A 13,469-nucleotide genomic window follows, 5' to 3' on the forward strand; every position below is an offset into this window, starting at 1 on the left:
TCTGCCCAATCTTATTATGATTTATTTTAATTTGGGGAATATTACTGTAAATCATGTCAACATCCCTCTGTTCTATAATGCCTTATAGAGCATGGGGATTGTGTGCCACATTCTATATTCATTTATTATTACATTCATCTACATCATGCTAAAAGTACCCCGAGCTTTAGATACAATAACTTTTAGCAGGAGTTCTCAGAGACCTGGAAATTATTTCAGGGGTTCCTTTGGGATAAATAGGTTGAGAAAGTTGACCTACTACATAAAATACTGCAGATCAGGACTTCAGATACAAAGGTGCTCCAATAGGTTTGTAATGTGTGCAGTCTGAACAGAACAACCACATGGTGTACTCCTACATCAAAGCATAAAGTGCAGCCTTTAAAGAAGAACTCCAGCCAAAACCTTTTCCCCTTGTAGAGTGTGGAAGGGTTAGAACCTGTTCGGTTTTTATTGTCCTTTGTCTCCCCGCTGGGTAGATTTCTCACCAGCTCCGGTCTCGTAGACATGACAGGAAGTAAGAGTAGGTCTCCCAAAAGCAAGGGAAGGCAACCTTGGCTCTCCAGCTGCTCTGGAAGTACAAGTCCCATGAGGCTTTGCAAGACTGACAGCCACAGGCATGACTCCCAGATGCACGATTGGATTTGTAGTTTCACCACAGCTGGAGTGCCATAGTTGCCTACCCCTGCCCAGAAGCAAGGGAAAATCCCACCTTTGACATTCATCCACCGATGCCTTCATGGCAAGCTTTGTCTACTCCGGTTCCAGCAAAGGATCAAATATTTTGCATTTACAGTCACTTTCTGTCATCAGCAGCACAAAAGGGGGAATTGAATCTCCCCAGGTAGGATATACACAGGAATAAGGACCTTGGGAAAGTGGACAGATAGCACTGGACCCCACCAGGGGATGTCCTACTGGTATTGCTCCAATTGAATGGTGTTGGTACAGGGTGTCTGCTGACCAGGTTAGCTAGTACAAGCTTTTACACCCCACAGGATTCCCCCAGTTTCCTTGGTTTGTAGTGTAGAATCTAAGATTGATGCCCCACATAGTAGATTGATAGTCCAGATACAAGTTCATTCCATTGTAGGGTCCAACACGTTTGGTGGGTTTGAAAATACCTTCTTCAGCATGCCCAGAAGAGGGAAACAATGGATGGACTGAATTGTGGGTAATATATTAACGGTATTATCAGGGCCATAGCTACAGATCACAGGGGCCCATAGAAAAACTGATGTGGGGGGCCCCTCCTGATGACCTCTCTATGAGCTGTCAGTAACAATACCAAGATCCCAAAGACTCCTCTTGTGCATCTGAATTTGTCTCTACGATGTAGATTTTACATGGGATTAGAGTTGTCATCAGTTGCAACCCGTACTGATACAGTACTGTATTATCTTATGTTTAATTTGTCTCAACATCCTGATAGGGCCCCCTTCCACCCCCCAGGCCCCATAGCAGCCACCTGTGCTGTTATGGCTATAGTTACGCCACTGGGTATTATTACCAGATCAATATCAAGCACAGATCTCATCAGAAGCTGGTTTAGCTGCTGGTGAGATCTGTGCACCCTCAATTCAGCCCATCCATTGGCCGTTTTGGATCCCCTAAACGTGTTGGCTTTCCTTTTTTGATTTCGTTTGGAACCCTACACTGGAATACAATTGTATCTGGACCATCTGCGGTGTGGCGCTTCAATCCTAGATCTGCTGTTCAGTAATAAGGACTTGATGGAGGTTCTAACCCATTAAGACCCTACCTATAACTTGGAAAAAGTCACAGCTGGAATTCTACTTTAACTCTCCATATCAATAGGAGCCAATTTGCCAGCTGAGCCAGTCACGGAGTGGAACGCAGCTGGTCAGTGACAGTGTCAAGAGAATTCATCCCACAGACTATATAGATTCAGAGGCAAAACAGCTCCCTCTGCTGGCAGTAGGCATTTGCTGGACCGTAAAATGCACCCACCAATGAAATTAAAACCAATTAAAAAAAAAAAATATACAAGTCAATACAAAAATATTGCCCCCAGAAGTGTTAGACGTGAATACGCACATGAAAAAGTGAGCGTCCGTGAATACTGTTCTTGTTTATGAAACCTGAATACCACCGGTAAAGTCTCTCATACCTGCCTGGCTGTAGAGTTAAAATTGGCTTCCGTTTCTTAATATTTGGTAAAAACACGAGAAAAAAAAAAAAATGTATCCTAAAAATAATCCTGAGTGTTGGGGAGCAGCGAGCCCTGCCCTCGTCATATCATGGCAATCCTCTCGGGATTACAGTTGAGGTGGGTGGAGGTGCTGCTGCTTCCTGGAGATTTGCAACTGCGAGCCGAGGAGCTCTGCAGAGCGGCCATGATGGTGTCGCTGGAGACCGAGCCAAACTCGTAACAAAAGGTTCCGTAGAAGACCAAGATGTCCAACACGAAGATCCACTCGCAGATTGCAGCCAAGTGCTGAAGGAGGGAGCTTTCGTGGATGAAAAAGACCCCACCTGGGCACAACGTTAAGGAAAGTAGGCTGGACGATTACTCAGGACTGGAACCGATTTATTTCATTTTGCGGGGTCAGGGGTGGCGAGAGTTTAAAGAGAACCTGTAATGAGCATTGCCAAGCTGAACTCGAGCCTTACCTTTTTTTCCCCCCACATTTGCAACAAGTCCTCTCCTGTGCTGATTATTCTCAATTCCACATTATAACTCTCTGGAGCTGCAGCAGCTAACGCCAGTCCACCTTTATTTCCTTTGTGAACTTCAATAATCATCAACCCCGTCTGCTCCTGATCTCTGCTGATGTTGCTTCCTCCCCATTAGCTTTCTCTGCCATGCTCCCAAGCATTATATAAAAGAACACATCCCCAGCACCCCTTTAGACGTGCCTGCTCAAGCACCAGATCAGCGAAATGCGTAGCTAAAAGTCTGAAGCACCCAGTGGCCAGCAGGGAGTCTAGGGGGATCCTGGGGTGTTGCAAGGGTTAAACGCTTAAACTCCCGGGGCAGGATAAAACTTTAAAGGAGAACTATTGGGTCAGGTCTTTTCTCCATAGTTCTCTTAAGGGTAACGGGAGAACACAAACTAGCGTTCTCCCGTGACCCAAAGATCAGTATACCGTGAGCTACTGAGACGCCGCAGCCGGGACGGATCCCGACAATACTGTCCGGATCCACCCAGCTGCGGGATTGACAGCTGGCTCTGCCTATTCAGAGGCAGAGCCAGCTGTGCCCGCCCCCTCCCCCGTCCGTTTCGGCAGTCAGTGCTGGAGGATCGGAGAGGGGAATCCGTGCAGGAAGCCGTGAGTGATGGGATAGATCGAGAAATGAGCGAGCGACGGTATTTGTTCGCTCACTTCCCGATGTACTGAGCCGACCTGCGACAGTTTAATTGTCACAGGTTGGCTCAGATTATGAGGCTGAGTGAAAATCACTCGCCTCATAATTCTCCTTTAAAAACGGACACTGCAAGGGTTAAGGTGAATTAAACTCAGGAGTAAATTTTAAAAATACATTCAAGTCCCTTAACTTTTAACAATACTGGATCTTATTTGTGTATCACTCGGCTGTAGAGCCTCAAATCATCTCTGAATTGGTGCTGACACTGTCCTTCCTTCTGGAGGGGGGCTACTTTTGTTCCTCATGGTCCCTGTGTGTGATGTAGTCACCGCTCCAAGCTCCCTCTTGTGATGGACTACAATACCAATACAAAATAGTAAACTAAACATGAGATTGTAGTCCATCACAGGAGTGAGCTTGGAGCGGTGACTACTCTACAACACACACAGGGACCATGGGGAACAAAAGTACCCCCCCTCCAGAAGGAAGGACAGTGTCAGCACCAATTCAGAGATGATTTGAGGATCTACAGTAACATGAACAGCAATGATTTCCAAATTACACAAAATATTTTTCACTATCAACATCCTTTCCTGAAAAGAAAAAAAAAGACATTGAACTGCGTGCCATCCGGTTTAGCCACACCATTCCCTTGTAGATAGGCACAGCTACGCACCCTCCCATGCTGCCACACGTCATTGTCTTGAACACATATAGTCAGTACTGAGGATTCTGCAGTCGGCCTGTCTAAGCCAAACAGAACATTTTCAGTCTTCATCAGGGGTAAGAAAACTCCGGCTCTCCAGCTGTGTCACAACTACAAATCCCATTAAGCATTGCAAGACCGACAGCCACTGGGATGAGTTCCAGAGGGATGATTGGATTTGCGGTTTCACCACAGCGGAAGGGCTAGAGTTTGCCTACCCCACCTCCATTTTCCTCACGCATTGTTTCCATACAAACCGAGACACTATTTCTATTGTCAAAGGATACTGAGGACAAGGGATGCTAAGGCCACAATGGTCAGGCTTACTCGCAGGTGTCCCACCCAATAGTCCAGAGTGCTAGTGGCAAGATGGTAGGTAAGGATGCAATGTAGGCATACAAACAGCAAACCAGCTGGGAATGCCACTCCTGCTCCGATATAATGTAGAGACTTGGCGTAATCCACCTGCCAAAGAAACACACAACAGTGACTTAAGACGAGGTTAATTTACACCAACACAGCATAGGGGGACTGGAATATATATTCACAACGATCACACGTGGAGGGGTCAGGGTTACAGGACCACCAAACGCACCACACACAGTTACTGACACAACACAAATACTAGACAAAGTACGAATAGCATGGGGTCCTTACCTGGAAGTTTCCCACCATGACGAGTCCTGCCGCGTTGGTGCAACCGGAGATCAGGGCCACGGTGTTCAGCCAGGAGCTGTGGCTGAGCTCGATGACCTGACTGTATCTCAGCAAACAGATCATCACCACTGAGAGAGAGGAAAGTCAGGGAGGAGGGAAGGACACAGGGCTGAGAGGGGCAGGGCATGGAGAAGTCAAATGTCTGGGTGAAATGATGGAATGGGAAGGTTGTGAGAATGGTGGTAGGTGGAAGGACAGGGAAACGAGGTCAGTGAAGGTGGCCAGGAAGAATGTCTACGGAAAGTTTGGACAGGAAAAGATACACAGGGGTTTTATCGTGGGGACACTCACCCATAAAAGCACCGACATTTCCAATCAGACTGAAGAGGCAGCTCTCCGGCGGGTACGTCCCACACTTACTGATAAGACAGGATATAAAAAGAATGTCATCACCATGTACGCAGTGAAGTGAAGAGCGCCAGGTACATCATCATCCACAATGCATTTCTAGCTTTTGGGTAAACTGGAGCAGGGCGCACTGCAGTCCAGGAATCCAACAAGAAGACTCACACCTACCCTCAGCATGGCTGTCACAGGTTTAGCTTGGCTTTTCAGCTGAGCTATTTGTGTTACCCATGCGTGAAAACACCATAAACCCCTGCAAGCGTTACTGTGCATGGCTTTCCCGCTACACTGTCTGACCAGTCTATGCTTTATAGGGTTTTTTTTTGCCTTCCCCTGGATCAACTGTGGGTAACTATGGGCATAGGGTTCTGTTTATTGGATGTTTTTCTCTCCTCTATAGGCTGAACTCGATGGACTTGTGTGTGTTTTTTCATCCTGACCAACTATGTAACTATGAAAATTATCTATATACCTTTTCTATATACTATGAGATCCCGTTAATGGACGCAAGATACAGTATTTATGTGCAGTACTCCATCTAGTAGATATGTTGGGATATATGCCAGGGACACGGGAATCCCAGATACAAAAAATAAAAAAGGGAAATTCCACCTTTTAGGAAAAAATAAATAAAAATTACACTTTTTATACAAGAAAAAAAAAAAAATGAGCATTTATCATTGTTTGCACTGGAGCCAGTAAAGCATTGCAACCGCAATCAGCGGATCACAAGTGCAATGCGCTGGCCGCCTCGGCCACCGATGTCTGTAGTGCGGTACAAACATATAGGAACATGGACAGGAGGAAGAATACATGGGCTACATGTGCTGTGACGTCAGAACTACAAGTCCCTCTGCTCCAGTGAATGATGGAAATTGTAGTTATCCTTTGACAGGATCTGTAAATGGGGAAACTACAATTCTCCATTTGGAGCCACGCAAAAGTTAAAAGAAGAACCCCACGAGTCAGGTAAGTGGGGCAGGAGGTGGGAGGCTGTCATTTGACCATGTTTCAAGTCACACCCTGAATATGTCTGTAACATGGAACATGGTTAGAAAGGTACATTTAGCCTTTAAAGCTCTGCCAGGGGTGGGAGGTGTTGTGGAAATTTTATTAGGATGTGTTTTTTAGTGTATTGTAATATTATGTGCAATGCATGGATTTATTGGCTTGCGTGGATGCATTTGTTTTGAACGCAGTATATGAAAGGAACGTGCGTTTGTTGTCTCTTGTGCGCCTGATCAACCGCTGGAGATAATATGACGTTGTCCCTGTAAATAGGCACGCATGAGAATCATAGTAACATTATTGGGCATTGCTCACTGAGCAATGCTGGATAAAGTTCACTCCGGTGGTAATAGATTATTGTATACATGTGTTTTGTTAGCTGGCTATGTTGAAGTGATGATGGTTTCCTGTTCACTTCCTGTCTCGCCGTTTGAGACATCACTTCCTGTTGGGGAGCTATAAAAATAAACAAATACCTGTGCTGAGGGTCTCTAAGAATGGAACTAGCAAGAAAGCAACACCTGTCTCCTGTGTCCTAACTCTACAGGGGTACTTCCAGTCCTTGCACAAAAGAGCGCAGTACAACTGTGCTTTTAAGCACAAGGGAAATTCTTTGTGTTTGACATACTTTGGCGCAGTTTAGTGCGGCATGGATTTGTGCGTTGAACCAAGCGAGTTTCCATAACAGAGGAGGAGATCTTCCTAATGACAACAGTGAAGATTTAGCAAAGGAATGAACCCCACTGTGCTCCATCCAAATAGAACCTATTTCTCCTTTAAAATTCAACTGTCTGTATATAGGGTGATCATATTGAGGCCTAATTCGAGTTTTCCCAGCCACACAATATTAAAAAGGTCTATCCAGAAGAAGATTTCAATATAGTAACTTTCTCTGTAGGGGAAAAGGACATCAGTGAATAACACAGGAAACCTTCTGAGAGAAACACAGAGGCCATCATGGCTGACTTCTCATTCCAGAAGGTTCCTTGGCTGTCATACTGACCCTCCTGCTTCATTAGTCTGAGCAACTAACCCAGACAAGGCGTTCTGACTTTACTGTGATTTTTTCCTTTATGCAGTTTGTTCCAGGTAGTGACTAAGAGTCAGTAACTCAACCCCAGCAGCTCAGTAAGGTTGCATCGGTATGTGGTGGAAGCTTCAAGTGACATCTGAACAGATATTTAAATCTTAATGATAGGAAGGGCAGATGATCCCTCCTCAGTGGGATTGGTGAGGGATACCTAAGGGAGACTTTCTGCAAAGGTGCCGAGAGTAAATCACCTGATGAGCGGGACATCCTCCAGAGTGCAGCAAGATTTCGGCGTCCCCTGCTTGGCAGTGTCATCGGAGCACGTCACGTTGTATATCCTGCAAAAAAAAATGGTTCAGACTCAATAGTAAAAATACATATAGCAAAGTTTTATAAGTTGCATATTAAACCTTACAAATCAGGAAAATGTTTAGCAAGACAACAGACAGTGGTATCAGAGACAAGTGTATAATAAAGAAAGAGTAGAGTCTTGCACTGTGTCAGCCATCCATTATTGCAGAACGTTTGGTGTTGAAGTAATCTCTTTTATTGGCCAGCTTAAAGGAGAACTATGAGATGAGTGATTTCCACTCACCTCATAGTTCTAGCCGACCTGTGACAATGAGACTGTCACAGGTCGGCTCAGTAGATCGGGAAGTGAGCGAACACATACCGGCGCTCGCTCACCTCTCGATCCTGTCACGGGGGGCTGGATTCCCCCCTCCCCGCTCCGATCCGCCAGCGCTGACTGGCAGAACGGACGGGGGAGGGTACAGCTGGCTCTGCCTCTAGATTGGCAGAGCCAGCTGTCAGTCACGCAGCTGGGCGGTTCCCGGCACAATTGTCAGCAGCTCGCAGTATACTGAGCCTAGGGTGACGGGAGGACACTAGTTTGTGTCCTCCTGTTACCCTAAGGAGTACTATGGGGAAAAGCTTTAACCCCATAGTTCTCCTTTACGTTTTAAAGATGCAAGCTTTCCAGGTGCCTTAGATCCCTTCTTCAGGCTTTCTACAATTGTATACATTGTGAAATGCTCTGGGTGTTTACAGTGGTTCTACTCGTCCAACTATCCAGACGGCTGCTGTAATGATGCAAGCAGATATTGTGGAGACGCTTTTGAACTAGAACTCAATATCTGAACAATGTAACATTATCATTGCTTGCTGGAAGCAAAGCATAATGGGATATGTAGCCTTGAGAAATAAAGATTGGATCATATCACGCACCAGAAAAAAAGATGCAGAGTACACTGGGGATCCAGGAAGTTGGCAACACCTGCTACATAAAAGGGATTTTCTCATGTATTATTATTATACAGGATTTATATGGCGCCAACAGTTTGCGCAGCGCTTTACAATATAAGGAAGACATTACAGACAAGATGGTAAGGAGGGCCCTGCCCCTGAGGGCTTACAATCTAAAAGGGAGGGGCATGTGATACATGAGGAGGGAGCTGTGTGGGGATGAATTGTTTTGAGAGCGTGATGGTTGATCGTAGGGATGCCCCGATACCGGTGCAAGCATTGGAATCGGGCCCGATACAAGGCATTTTGACAAGTACTTGTACTTGTCAAAATGCCCCGATGCCTAGCGCCGAAGCTTACGCTGTTTTTTTTTCCTTCTTACTTACCTCGCCGAGCGTCGCGTCACTGCTGCTCCGGTGGGCGGAGCTCCAAGCGGGGTCATCTGGCAGTCTCCGTCACCCCTGTCACGGCAGAGAGCCGTGACAGGATCGAGAGGTGAGCGAACGCAGGTATGTGTTCGCTCACCTCCCTATCTACTGAGCCGACCTGTGACAGTCTCATTGTCACAGGTCGGCTAGAACTATGAGGTGAGTGGAAAGCACTCACCTCATGGTTCTCCTTTAAGCTGGCCATACACTGTATGATTTTCATTCGGAAATCTTTCCAAAGAGTATGGAACAGTTGATGGTACATCACCAATTATCCTTTTTGATATTGTGACCAAAGTTTTTTGATTTGTCAGGTTGGAAAATGTTTCTCTGACCGAACGAAAAATCAATGAATCAGCGGGGGTTTTCATTCGTCAAAAATCGTAGCAAGAACACAGCACATGCGCAACAGGAAATTATTCCCGTCGTTCGTCAAACATTGGCTGGTTAGTATGGCTAAGGAACGATTTTCGAAACCCGCATTTGACTGTGCCTAATTGGGTATTCGAGCTATAATGGAACGAGGGATCGCGGCAGAAACAAAAATTTCCAGCAGGGATGTCCAAACTGCGGCCCTCCAGCTGTGGTGGAACTACAAATCCCATGAGGCTTTGCAAGATTCTCACAGCCACAGATATGACTCCCGCAGAGAGATGCATCATGGGATTTGTAGTTTCACCACAGCTGGAGGGCCGCAGTTTGGACATCCCTGTACTATAGTATTGCCACCTTTAGTCACGCACGGCTCGAATTTAGGCCAATTCCTGCTTAATCTGCTGAAATTTGAGCCGTGGGTCCAATCAGATGCAGTCACGGTTTGGATATCCAGCCAGCTGCAGGCTGTCAGAATACAATAGCCTGCAGGAGTTTGCTCCATCCACTCTGTTTCCCATGGATCGGGGAATCGAGCGATTCTCTCATTCAGTGCACAGAGCTAAACAAGAGAAATCTGCATGTGTACAGCTAGCCTAAGTTACAGAATAACTCTGAGCAAACAAAAACAAACAAACAATAACCTACCCCCCCCGTCACGGCAAGGGTTAATTGCTGGTTTGTCTAGAGGACTCAAATAAAGCAGATATACTCCCCTGATCCTGCTGGCTCCCTCAGGGCTGCTAGACCAGTCCCCGCAGCTACCTCTTCCCTGGGTTTTAGCAATCTATGGACCGCTGATGCCATCACATCTTATGCAGGTCCGCTGACCTGCACAGGACGTGAGGACACCACGGAACATTCCATAGCTGGGGCGTACAGGAAGAGAGGTGAGCGCTGGCCACCACAGGACTGAGGATCCGGCGAGTAGATTTTCTTTTTTGAGCCCGCTAGACAAATAACAGCACTTAACCCTTGCTGTGCAGGAAGTAACCCCAAGTGCAAGGGTACGTTTTTTCCCTTTACCCAGAGTTCATCCAATAATGATGACCCAAAACATCTGGACAGATACACAGGTATTACATAACACATTCACGCTGAGACAGTTGCACATGCATTGCCGCAAGAAGAATAAAGAAGGATGAGCAGATTATATATACCAATTTTCCACAGGACAAACATGATGGTTCATCACAGCCATGGCGTACCTGGAAGGGAACAAGATAAAGAGTTAACAAGCTGCCATTCACAGAACCCCACAACACTTTCCACACCCAGACTGGAACTGTCACCGCTAATCCTGTACTGACCAGTAATATCCCGCCGCCCAGGCTGCTTACCTCCTGTGCCAGGACCAAACGTCTGCACTAGGACAGGGTGCTGGGATCTCCTTTAACCACCAGAAGGCCCTACACAGAGTGTATGTGACCCTAAAAAAACGTTATGACTAGGGACGCACCCATAAAGTTTTTTCAGTATTGAGTACCGGTTTATTTTTTCCCGGTACTCACCGATACCCAATACTGATACCGGAAGTCTCATTAAGGAAGCCGGGCACTTGTAAAGACTCGCCACATGGCTTCCTGATTAGCAGGGAAGCCGTCTCCATGCTTCTCGTCACTAGATGACGAGAAAGCATGGAGCCGGGTTTTTAGCCAATCAGGAAGCCGGGCGCCGTGTAATGACGCGGCGCCCAGCTTCCTGCTCTCTCGTCACGAGGTGACAAGGGAGCAGGAAGCCGGCTTCCCGGGCCAGAGAGTCGGGCGTTGGGTCATTACACGGCGCCCGGCTTCCTGATTGGCCAGCTTCCTAACCAATCAGGAAACCGGGCAGCGAGTCATTACACACTGACCGGCTTCCTGATTGGCCGGGAAGCCAGCTCCATGCTCCCTCGTCACAAATTACGAGGAAGCATTGAGCCGGATTCCCGGCCAATCAGGCAGCGTGTAATGACTCACTGCCCGGCTTCCTGATATCGGAAGCTCAGGTATCGGAGCATTTGGGCCAGTACGAGTACTCACCCAAATACTCGGCATCGGCACCGATACTAGCATCAGTGGATCCCTAGTGATTACATAAATATAAATCTGTGATTAAATGTTATGTAAGCTAATACTGCCTACTTTTCTATTTAACCTCTTCAGTCCCTCCTAAATACCTGGTGATCCTGCCAGTCCACCGTCTCTATTTTACACTCTGACCATGGCCGGCATAGAAGTAGATCAGTGTGGGCAGTTTGCAGATCCCGGCTTCCCTATTTTATTTAGATACAGGACAGTGTGCTGATGCATGCCGTGCCTGTATCTCCCATGGTCAGACTAGTGGCACCCGCCAGGCCTTGCTTTCTTGATTGACAGCGGCTCTGTGTTGCGATATATCTTAGTGGACTTTTTCAGACACACATAGATTTGCAATAGAGACGGAGGTTTTGTTTGTTTGTTGATAGAAATCTGGGTTCATACAATGGAAGGTGCCACCTAAACAAACCAAACTGTTTTTTTCACAATGGTGTAGCTTGTCCTGTATTGATTAGTATAACAATGGGATGGTGATCGTAAATAGTCACACCTAGCCTGGTCAAGACTCAAATCTTGACTACTGATGGCAATTTATGGTACAACGCTGCCACCTAGAGGTGGGTATGTGAAATGCATTGTATTTTAGAGAAAGGTGAAAGGGGGCGGCGCTTCCAAAGTGTGTGGCCAGTTTCTCTCAATAAAAAGCCAGTAGCTGAAAGATAACGGAGCACTTCACAAGACCAGGGCTTCACAGGAAGGGACAGTACGAGGGCGCTTCACAAGACGAGAGAACTTGCTTCAAGACCAGGACATACTGTACAAAGGATTTAGCAGAGACCGCAATGAGAAACCATTTTTCCTAGGCCAAGTCCTGCTCATCACGGAATTTGTGGAGCCTGCAGCCTAAAGCTAAGTACATTTTCAGTGTTTCCCCTCCTAGAAATCATACATGTACTAGAAGATAGTGTAGTGGGTGCATGTTAGTGTAGTTTGTTTGTAGCAGCCTGTCTTGTTGATGTATTTGTTTGCTTTTCCTGTAACTAAGTTTGTACACACAGCATTTTCGCCAAGTAAAGTACTTTTAATGCTACTGGGTCAGTTTCCTTGAAGTTTACTGCAAGAACAGACAACAAATAGAAATGAAAGTTTTGCCAAGCTTACAGCTGGGCTCATCCTTGGGATAAGCTTGACGTCTCTGGGATTTGTAGTCCAGAGCATTACAGGCTCCCAGGAGGAGAAAGCTGGTTGGCTGACCAGTGAAACGTCTTCAAGAAAAACACAGCAAGTCCAGTTGCCTTGACTTATTTTTTACAGATACCCCAGAAGGAGGCTCGCTGAACAAACATCAGCTGCACCTAGAAGGACTATGCTCTTCAATAACGGCTTCTGCATGTACCTGATCGTGCAACTTACGACCCTAAGCCGATACAACAGGTTCGGTACGTCGTCGGGCTACTCACACAATCCATATCCCGGGGATGGAGAATGCAGTCAGGCTGATGGGAAGGACAATCCAGCCAGTCATTAGTAAGGAAGGTCCGGGGGTCAAGGGAGGGGGATGAGCAGGCTGTACAGGAAACTCCACGGCAAACCATCAGCAGACACTACCAGCCAGAACAAAGGGCATTTCACTGACAACCTGTTGGGTGGCGATGGAGAAATAACGAATGACAGGAATTAATGATGGACAGAACGATCCATAACTGGATCCACCACACTCGGAAAATATTGACTTCTCTTTAATGCTGCGAGTGAGAGTGAAAGACGATATCAAGGCAACTTTGGCACTCCAGCTGTGGTGAAACTTCAAGTCCCATCATGCACCTGCCTCTGGGGGTCATGCCTTTGGCTGTCAGAGTCTTGCAATGCCTCATGGGATTTGTAGTTCCACAACAGCTGGAGTGCCGAGGTTGCCTACCTCTGATCCAAGTCTGTTCTTAATCTGGACTGAAGCTAGCACCAAAACAGCTAAATACACAGATATCACACACACGCGTCTACTTCTTTAGCTGACAAAGGATTTGCAATTCTGTTCAGCAAGTCCTGCAATTTACACTCATCTGTCAAACTGCAGGAATCCGTTCAATGTAAGAAAAGCTCAAAGGGATAGTTTATCTTTACAGTCAGTGTTGCAGTGCAGTCAGGGGGCCCCCAGCAGGGATCACAGTGCAATGTAGAGGAATTTGTGTTCCTTTCAATGACATACCTGGAGCATTCGGGGTGATTGGTGCCGTCCTTCAAGGAGGGATGGATTGTACATGGAGAGCCC

At 46.6% G+C, this 13,469-nt stretch overlaps 1 protein-coding gene across 1 annotated transcript; it reads right to left on the reverse strand.

The window, feature by feature from the left end:
• Positions 1–2,073: 2,073 nt before the first annotated feature.
• TMEM150A (transmembrane protein 150A) lies at positions 2,074–12,837 on the reverse strand. The gene is made up of 7 exons (XM_018555807.1): positions 12,661–12,837; positions 10,343–10,390; positions 7,389–7,475; positions 5,046–5,113; positions 4,695–4,822; positions 4,325–4,502; positions 2,074–2,496 (listed from the first exon to the last, which is right to left on the reverse strand). The coding sequence occupies exons 1-7, from the start codon at positions 12,723–12,725 to the stop codon at positions 2,255–2,257; spliced, it is 816 nt and encodes a 271-aa protein (XP_018411309.1). The 5' UTR covers positions 12,726–12,837; the 3' UTR covers positions 2,074–2,254.
• Between the last annotated feature and the right edge of the window lie 632 nt (positions 12,838–13,469).

Source organism: Nanorana parkeri, unplaced genomic scaffold (genome assembly GCF_000935625.1).
Source record: "Nanorana parkeri isolate BGI_ZX_2015 unplaced genomic scaffold, ASM93562v1 scaffold214, whole genome shotgun sequence".
Classification (NCBI taxonomy): domain Eukaryota; kingdom Metazoa; phylum Chordata; class Amphibia; order Anura; family Dicroglossidae; genus Nanorana; species Nanorana parkeri.

Coding starts and splice junctions, on each gene's coding strand:
- TMEM150A (XM_018555807.1), bottom strand. CDS start 12,725: ATGACTGGCTGGATTGTCCTTCCCATCAGCCTGACTGCATTCTCCATC. Junction 10,391..12,660: donor ATCCCCGGGATATGGATTGT/GTGAGTAGCCCG, acceptor GTTCCCTTCCAG/GTACGCCATGGCTGTGATGA. Junction 2,497..4,324: donor CTTAGCATCCCTTGTCCTCA/GTATCCTTTGAC, acceptor CGTTGTGCCCAG/GTGGGGTCTTTTTCATCCAC.